This window comes from Octopus bimaculoides, chromosome 22 (genome assembly GCF_001194135.2).
Source record: "Octopus bimaculoides isolate UCB-OBI-ISO-001 chromosome 22, ASM119413v2, whole genome shotgun sequence".
In the NCBI taxonomy this organism is placed as follows: Eukaryota; Metazoa; Mollusca; class Cephalopoda; order Octopoda; family Octopodidae; genus Octopus; species Octopus bimaculoides.
The window spans coordinates 30,788,995-30,798,967 of NC_069002.1; the positions used below are offsets into that span (position 1 = coordinate 30,788,995).

General features: G+C 35.2%; 1 protein-coding gene across 1 annotated transcript in view; it reads left to right on the top strand.

Annotated features, from left to right (window-relative positions):
- The window catches only part of LOC106873493 (microtubule-actin cross-linking factor 1, isoforms 6/7), a 102,508-nt gene extending 96,132 nt beyond the window's left edge, over positions 1–6,376 (top strand). Inside the window, exons 32-33 of the mRNA XM_052975688.1 lie at positions 1,368–1,472; positions 2,547–6,376. Of these exons, the coding sequence (XP_052831648.1) occupies positions 1,368–1,472; positions 2,547–2,896 (455 nt within the window). The 3' untranslated portion in view covers positions 2,897–6,376. The remainder of the gene's footprint in view (positions 1–1,367; positions 1,473–2,546) is intronic.
- Positions 6,377–9,973: the final 3,597 nt, after the last annotated feature.

Below are 9,973 nucleotides of genomic sequence, written 5' to 3' on the forward strand. Positions count from 1 at the left end.
TATGTATGTATATATATGTATGTATATATATGTATATATATATATATGGAGTATACTATCTGGTAATATAAACATTAGACATTAAGTATATGAGAAGAATTACTCAACATGCTACAAAGCATATGAATTAAATTTCATTTACTGTATTTTACTCTTTTACTTGTTTCAGTCATTTGACCGTGGCCATTTGGGACCACCTCCTATAGTCAAGGAAATCTCCCCCAGGGCTTTTTTTTTAAAGTCTAGTACTTATTCTATCAGTCTCTTGCTGAACCGCTAAGTTACGGGGATGTAAACACACCACCATCGGTTGTCAAGCGATGTTGGGGGGACAAACACATAAACATACAGACACACACACACACATATATATATATATATATATATATATATACGATGGGCTTCTTTCAGTTTCCGTCTACTAAATTCACTCACAAGGCTTTGGTCGGCCCAAGGCTATAGTAGAAGACACTTGCCCAAGGTGCCACGCAGTGGAACTGAACCCAAAACCATGTGGTTCGTAAGCAAGCTACTTACCACACAACCACTCCTACGCCTATATATTTATGAACGTTATATCTACGATTATGTTCTTCTTTCAGGGAAGAAGGTTGTTAATCTCAATTTTTCTTTTGAACAAGGCTAGAAATATATTTTATAATAATGAAAGAATGAATTGTTTCCAATTTTGGCAGAAGGCCAGTAAATTTTTTTGGGGGTGGGGGGTTAGTTTATATCACTGACTCCAGAAGGGTCAAAGACAAAGTTGGCACTGTTAGAATTTGAACTTAGAACACAATGATTCAGAAGAAATAACACTAGGCATTTTGTTTACTGTTCTAATTATTCTGCCCGCTTGCTGTCTTTAATAAAATAATAATGAATTCCATATATGACTATCAGGAATCAATTTGACCATTTTTCTTTTATTGCAGTATCCCTATTATAATACAAACAATTTCATCTTAATCTCTCTGATAATTCCTCACCATTCTCTGTCTATATACATACACAGTTCCATTCTGTTGGGTTTTCTGTCTCCTCCATGCAATCTTACTCTAATACCATTGTTCTTGAATTCTATTATTCTAGAATTCAGTTATTCTTCAACTTGATTAATACTGAATTCTATTATTCTAGAACTTTATTCTTCTTTGTTTCTTTTATTCATCAATTCTATTTTCAATGAATTCCATTATTCTTGAATGACTATTATTCTACTATTCAAACCTTCCTGAATGTTCCATTATTCTTGAATTCTTAGAATTCTGTTATGACCATTTATTTGTTGAATGTTCTGTTATTATTCTTCAATGTTCTCCACACTCAACTCTCTACTAACATGCTAGACTCCTAACATTTTCTAGCCGGCAGTTATGGTTCTCCATCGTTAAGACGTTCTAAAGTGGGTTCGTCTATGATTAATCTGTCAGCTGCTGGTAACAACTCTCCTTATGACCATTCTGATATTGGTAGGTAGCATGTTTTTTGCCTTGTCACCTCCCTCTGCATTTTCATTATTCTCCCCCCCATCGTCATTGCCGTCTTGCTGCTTGCCTTTCGTTTCACTTTCTCCTGTCTGTCTTTCTGCACGATTGTTGTATTTTTATATATTTTCAAATTTTGTTTCTGTTGTTCTTAACATTTTTAATTATTTCCAAAAATGTTATTTTTGATTTTCTTATATTTTCATTTTCACTTCTTATTAAATATTTATTTCTAAGATATAAAACTTTACTTTTTACTTATTTTGTCTGCCAAATTTTAGTTAATTTTCCTGAAATTACAATGCATTAAACTACCACTTTGGCATACATTAAAGTGTATTAAAAAGGTCAACAAGTACGCTAGCAGTTAACTTCCATTGGACAGTGCCCATGTCTCACTTTGGAGTTATATTTTACTTTGATGATGTTAAGAAAGGCATTAACATCACACAATCTCATTTCCCCTCCTCTCTCGTATCATGAGAAATCTTGCTCAAGTCTTATATTTGGAATATTTCCAGATGTTATGACTGAGGTGTTCACAAAAGCCTAGATTATATTAAAATACTTTGCTAATTAAATTTGTTTAAATGCTTTTAAAATTGAAACTAAATATCACTTTTTCTTCTACCTTTTCAATCCTCATCCTCATCCCACATCTGGCCATCATGTTGGAATGGGTTGACATAATCTGTCATGCACCAATGTTTTACCATTGGTTGTGGTTTCCATGGCTGGATGCCCTCGTGGCACCGGTACACATTGATATAACTCAAGCATTTCATGAGGAAAGACTTACTTTGCAGATAATTTGTTCTTAAACGCTTAACAGTTAAAGTGTCATTTTAATTTCTCTAATTATAATTAGCTAATGTAATCCCACTATTTTTAAAGTAAAATAATTACTCTTGCTTGTAACTGCTTCATAAATTTCTAGAAATGTCCATCATTAAGTTTTTAATCTAATTTAACGAATCAAAAACAGAAAACAAATGTTCAATCCTTGATTTGGTATTTTTTTTAAATCTCACCCTTCGATTTCTATCAAATAATCCCCAGGTTCCAATGGAAATCTGAGTCGCAGCAAACGGCTGAGTATCTCGTCCCATAATCTGTCCACCACAAAGTCTTCCCGGACGCCAAAGTCTCCTGGATTACAAACAGGAAATTCTCGGCCAAAGACTCCAACGATGAATAGCAGTAGCTCGAAACTGTCGACGCCAGGAACTACACTGGTCCGACCCAACAGTACAACACCAGCCAGACCCAACAGTACGACACCAAACACATCTCGAAGTACAACACCAGTTGCACAGAGGATGGGTGCACAACGGCGCCTGCCAACCACACCAAAGTCTTCAACCCCAAAGACCCCCCTTCGTCCCAGAACCCCAACGGCACACAGATAACATCTAAAAAATCTGTAACATGTGAAAGGTTTTTTTGTTTTACCAACTCATTTGGACATGAAGATGTAATTAGTAAAGATATTTTATACACCCAGCTCATATCTGAAATGGTTGCTGTAAATACTGTTTTATATATACACAGGTATATATGTATATATATGAAATAGGATGTACTAGAGAGATGTCTTGTATCAATGAAATATTACACACATTCTATCACATATATGTATATATATACACACACACACACACATACATACATACAAAGTTGTTTGATCCTAAGGTCATTCAGTGCTGTGCCAATTTAGCAGAACTTCTGCAATTCACACTCCAGATATTTCTCACAGACATTCTCTCTCAATTTCCATATTTTCAATGTTTTAACCAATTAAATTTATCCAATTCAGAACATTAGTTGTGGTTAGTGCAACAATTTAATTCAACTAATTAATCAATACAATAATTAGTACAATGACATAGATTTTAAAAAATGATAATCACATGAAATATTATTCCTTAGGGTGGTGGGTTAGAAGAATATTTAGAGCTATGAGCAAAATGCTGCATATTGGGCTATACCAGTCATATACTGAGGTGATGGAATTAAGTATTAAGGCACTGTAGTTTTAAGAAGTAAAATATAAATGGTCTTACCGTGATTACTTTTTACTTTGAAGATTTTTAGTTCAAATCACACCAGGGTCGACTCTGCCTTTCATCCTTCCAAGGATAAATACCTGTGAAATGTTGGAGTTGATCCAATCAATTGTGACCCTTACTTTACAATTTTAAGCTTAGTGCCACTGTGAGAAATAGCAATAATAGTAATTATTATTCATCTTGTATTTTGGTAGATTTATGGCAGTGTAGAATTAAAGATTCCACATTTCATCTTTTACAAAAAATTTTATCAGAATCCAAAATATTGATATCTATTTGCAGAAATCTGTAAAGTGTTTAGAAATAGTAAAGAAATTACTTAGGAGAAGAAATATTTAAGAAACTACTTTATGATACAACCACCACAGATATTTGTTTTTTTTTAATTTTTATCTCCAACTATTTATATTTTCTCTAATAGAATTAACATTATATATGTATAAACATATATAAACATACCACACACACATGAAAAAACTTTTTTTTCATGTTGTACATATGTGATATTTTCTTCCAAATCTCTTTTATAATATCAGTGAATCAGAATGAATGAACCAACTTCGAAAATGGTGCAAAAAACATCCATAACTCTCCACTAATTTATATATCCACACACCCGTTCTCCTTTTGGTCTTTTTTACCTTTTTATTAATTTATCAACTTCTTCAGCCTTATACCACCATAAATGTTTACATGAGTTTTCTTCTGTTTATCTATAATAACACACTGAATCTTGTAAATTATTTTGTTATCACACAATTCAATTTCAAATCTATTTTTTAATTGAGTTGGGGGCTGAATTACAAAAATGAAACAAAACAAAAAAAGTGGGTTTTTTTTTTTTTTAATTTATATATTTTTGTAATTTATTTCTTGTATTCTAAATATTAGATCAGCTGAGATGATGGGTTATGCGCTCTGGGAAACAATTTTATATCCAGAGGAACAATTGATGGGAGGGGGCTCTAAAAAACAGAAACATTCCATTTTTAATGTATATTAAGCTTCAGGTTTCGTTCTTCAATTTTAACAAATCTTTATCTTCATTACAAGTACAGTAATTAATCCAAATAATTTTAATTTGCTCAAGTTTTAACATTTTTATTTGAAAAAAAAAAATGAACCTTGTTAGATATGTGTGTTAGATATATCTAACAGTAATGAGGTTTTAAAACATTTGAGCAGCTTTGATATAACTGTTTTAAAGAAGCCTTTTGAATACTCAAAATTATTTAAATTGTAAAAGCGAGAACTTGTTTTCGATAAGTTGCTGGGAATTTAGTTACCTTCTTGTGTTATTGGTTCTAAGCCAATGTTATGCTTTGCTATGTAAAAAAAAAAGACAAAAAACAAAATCGGTATTAAGAAACTGTCAATTAACTTTCGGCTTACACAGAAATTGATTTGAATTTCCATGCTCAACTCCAGACCATGCCAAGACTAGCAGGAAGGGATTTCTGAGGAATACATTGAGCCTACCTTCAGTATTACTAGATTCCTGTCAAAACAAACAAAATTCAATGAGTTTCAATTGTTTCGCAAAACGGCGCCAATTCTTGTGATAATTTGGACCAATCTTTAGTTACCTTCAATAAATATCAACACAATAAGTTATATTCCAAGAAATAATCTTTTAAAATACTTTTACATGAGTAAAAACGTGTGATATTTTCCCTGGCCAAATTTAATTCATTCATTTTTTTTATTATTATTATTATTATTATTTTTCCTTTTGATACTGCAGAAAAAGAAAGTTTTAAATTGTGATTCACAGGTTATCTGCATTTCAAAAAGACAGAATCTGCTAACTCTACCGATATTTCTAACTAAAAGATCAACTCCATTAATAGCAAAAATATTTGTCTCCCTAAATATCATTTTATTAAATATTTCAATATCATTAAATATTTCAAAAAATTTTCTAAATTTTCTTTTCTCTTATCCATAAATAATCTTTTCTAAATGTCCACTCTTAACAGTCCATGTCCATTCTGACCCGTGTCCACTACAACTGTATTTATTCTTTAACCTAACCACTAACAATACTAGAATCCGAATTCTCATTCTGGAACCAGATTTTTTCCTTTCACTGACCATCTCCAGTAGTTTGGCCAACTCTCTCTTTCTAATGACCTTTGAAACATGTCCAAACCTTAAAGGTCATCAAATTTAGTTTACTAGTGCCTGCAGATGACCAAGATGGAACAGTGAAATACAAAGATGTTAGTCTGTCACTCTCAGCAGTTAGTGTTTCTTCATACCAGTTTTTACAACGGTGTTCTCCATTCCATGTCAAAAATGAGGTCGATCTTTTGTTTTAAAGTTCCGTCCAACTCATGTTCACATAGAAAAAGGGAGACGCAAGCATTTTTTTTTTTAAACTAATGTGAAAACTTAAGATTGTTTTCATAATTATTTTGACATTTTTGATAATTTTTTTTTTTTTTTACAAAATATTTTAAAACATTCTGTGAAACTGTTTTGGTAGTATTTTCATCTGCCTCAACAATCCTTAAAGTTATTTGTAACCAACTTAAACAGGAAATATCTCTACAAAATTCACCAGAAGAAAAAAAAACATTTAACAAAGAATTTGTTGGTCATTTCCAATTTAACCTCTTTGGTGTGGGATGGGGGAAAAGAATTCTAGGAAGATTTCAAGGGGGTGGGGAAACGAACTTTCATTGTAAATCAGGAACTGTTTATTGGTATGTCTGTTAAGTGAACTACAGATGAACTATAACAGCAAATTATTGGTATATCTGTTCAGTTGTAAAAGTTTTCTGTATAAAGATCAGCAATTAAAATATATAAAATGCATTGTTAATTTTTTTAATTTATTCTACTCCTTTCAGTCATTGGGCCTTGGCCATGCTGGGGCACTTTTTGTTGTTTTCAGATTTATATTCTAAGCGCAGGAGTGGCTGTGTGGTAAGTAGCTTGTTTACCACCCACATGGTTCAGGGTTCAGTCCCACTGTGTGGCACCTTGGGCAAGTGTCTTCTACTATAGCCAAAGCCTTGTGAGTGGATTTGGTAGACAGAAACTGAAAGAAGCTTGTCATATATATGTATATATATATATATATGTATGTATGTGTGTTTGTGTGTCAGTGTTTGTCCCCACAACATCGCTTGACAACCGATGCTGGTGTGTTTAGGTCCCCATAACTTAGCGGTTCAGCAAAAGAGACCGATAGAATAAGTACCAGGCTTCCAAAGAATAAGTCCTGGGGTCGATTTGCTCGACTAAAGGCGGTGCTCCAGCATGGCCGCAGTCAAATGACTGAAACAAGTAAAAAGAGTATAAACGAACCAGTGAATCAAGCATCTACATCTTGGCTGTCCAAGTTGCTAAATATGGCCATCAAATAGAGCCTTCCTTACCCTTTTACTTGTTTCAGTCACTGACCATGGTCAAGCTGGGGCATCGCCTTCAAGAATGTTTACTTGAATGAAATGACCGCAGTACTTGTAAATTGATAAGCCTGGTCCTTTTTCTGTCAGTCTTTTTTGTTGAGCTGCTAATGTTAAAGGGATGTAAACATACCAACACTGGTGGGGGACAAATAGACACACATGTAACACATTACTTGTTTCAGTCATTTGACTGCAGCCATGCTGGAGCACTGCCTGAAAGGGTTTTAGTCGAAGAAATCGACCCCCAGGACTTATTCGTTGTAAGCTTAGTACCTATTCTATCGGTCTCTTTTGCTGAACCGCTAAGTTATGGGGACATAAACACACCAGCATCAGTTGTCAAGCAATGGTGGGGAAGGACAGACACACACACACAGTGGTCTTCCCGGTTTTGTATACCCAATCCACTCATGAAGCTTTGGTCAGCCCAAGGCTATAGTAGAAGACACTTGCCCAAGGTGCCATGAAGTGGGACTGAACTTGGAACCATGTGGTTGGGAAGCAAACTTCCTACCACATACACACGAGGGGGTGTTGAAAGGTTCCTGTCTTTGGGTAAAAGAAAATACAGGAGGATCAGTTAATAATGATTTTATTCAACATATTCCCCTCTCAGATTCATACACTTATTGCAGCGGTCCTTCAGTTTTTGAAGGTTGGGCCTCCAACTTAGCCTTTCGCAATACCCTTGAAGCCAGGAAATTTTCAGCATCCCCTAGTATAAACGTTGGGCTTTCAGTTTCCATCTACCAAATCTACTCACAAGCCCAAAGGCTATAGTAGAGGACACTTAGCCAGTGACACATTATGGGATTGAACCTGGAACTACATGGTTGGGAAGTAAGCTTCATACCACACAGCCATGCCTGAACCTATCAGCAACCTATCAGCAACCTATTGCTGTAGCTGTGTGCATCCATGAGCAACCACCATCTTCAGTGTCCACTTTTGCATGGGTTGGACAGAGTTTGTTGCAGTGGATTTTCTTTGGCCAAGTTTAAATAAACTCTTTAGAAAATAAGGTGAAATATCTTTAATGATATATTCACAGAACTATAACGATCCTCATTATAGGAATGTTATTATCGTTCATTTTCCTTCTCTCTCTTAAGTATGGTACTGTGTACAGAGAGTGCTGAAAATTTAGTGTACACATTTTTAATTTACCCATCCCCGAAATGACAAAGTTCATAGTATTGACCAAACCAAAAGAAAAGTTGATGAAAGTTATTACGTCTACGACTTTCATTCAAGCAAAACAAAACTAGGAAAAGAATACTGGAGATGTGAGAAAGGAAGGCTGTGTGTTCACTGCGGAATCCACATGGTAACGGAAATCAAGGAGCTGAAATTTATTTAGTGAGCACCTTCATCCAACTCATTTAGATTCGTTAAATGCTAGGAAAGTTCTGACAGAAGAGGAAGGGTTCATTCAAGGTAAAATGACTCAAATTCAAGGGGATCCATCAAATTCATGCACACTATATCGAAGAATAACTCAACACCTCAAAAGATTGGTCACTGAATATGGGTCAACAAGAAAAATTGATTTTTTTGAAGAGTGTGGCATATAATTTGCATCAATTGTAAGTGATCATAATAAATCATTAATTATATCTTATTACTTTTTAAAATACATTTTCCCATAGTATTTTACTTGAATCCTATCAATGAAATTCTCGATGATTATTTGATTTTGATGTTCACCTTGTTTTCTAAAGAGTTTATTTAAAATTGGACAAAAAATCAGACCAAAAAAATTTAACAAAAAGATGGAGATGAAGTGATGTTGGACAAAGTGACATTGGATGAAAAGTCAGGTCACGCCTGAAACTGTGTGGTTGGGAAACAAGCTTCTTGTCACACACCTGCACTTCAATATGAAATCAAATTGCTTTAATTGAAAACCTTACCTGTGCACATTTTGTCATAAGAGAAAAATTGGGTATAAGAGGCAAGAAAGAAGACTGTGCTGGTATGGTCATGTGATGCATATGGATGAGGACAGCTGCATAAAGAAGTGCTGATCTCTAATTGTGGAGGGAACCAGTGGAAGACGTAGACCCAGGAAGATGTGGGACAAGATTGTGAAATATGATCTTTGGTCGTTGAGTCTCACAGAAGTAAATACAAGTGGCTGAGATTTCTGGTAATTTGCTGTGCTTGAGAAGACACGACAAACTAAGTGGAATGCTAGTCATGGCCAGTGCTGGAGACACCCACTTCACTCTGTAAAGTGATCGGTGTTAGGAAGGGCATCCAGCTGTAGAAATTAAGCCAAAACAAGACAACTGGAGCCTGGTACAGGCTCTCTGGCTTATCAACTCCTGTCTAACTGCCTAACCCATGCCAGCATGGGAAATGGATGTTAAATGATGATGATGATGCACTAGCTGCAAAAAGTGGAAGAGGGAATATTGCTTATTAGCTCAAGGAAACTTTCTGTTGTTATGTGATGAAGGTCACATGTCAGTGAGTGTTTGAGAGCTGCCTTTTATGAGACAGAGAAGACCAAGTTTGTCAAACGAATTTTTAATGTTCAGCTAAGAGAGTGATTAACAAAGCTAATTACTTTAAATTGGTAAAAGGTGTAAGATTGTGAACGAGTTGTCTGGAGTCAATAGTAAAATGCATTGAGAGACAAAAGAAAATGATTCGGTGTGAAATAGCTTTACATAATTCATCATCATTATCATCGTTTAACGTCCGCTTTCCATGCTGGCATGGGTTGGATGGTTTGACTGGGGACTAGTGAGCCAGATGGCTGCACCAGACTCCAATCTGATCTGGCAGAGTTTCTACAGCTGGATGCCCTTCCTAACCTCAACCACTCTGAGAGTGTAGTGGGTGCTTTTTTACGTGCCACTGGCATGAGGGCCAGTCCGGTGGTACTGGCAACGGCCACGCTCAAATAGTGTTTTTTATGTGCCACCTGCACAAGAGTCAGTCTAATGTTTTGTTCACAGGCCACCGGCACGAGTGCCAGTAAGGCAAAGCT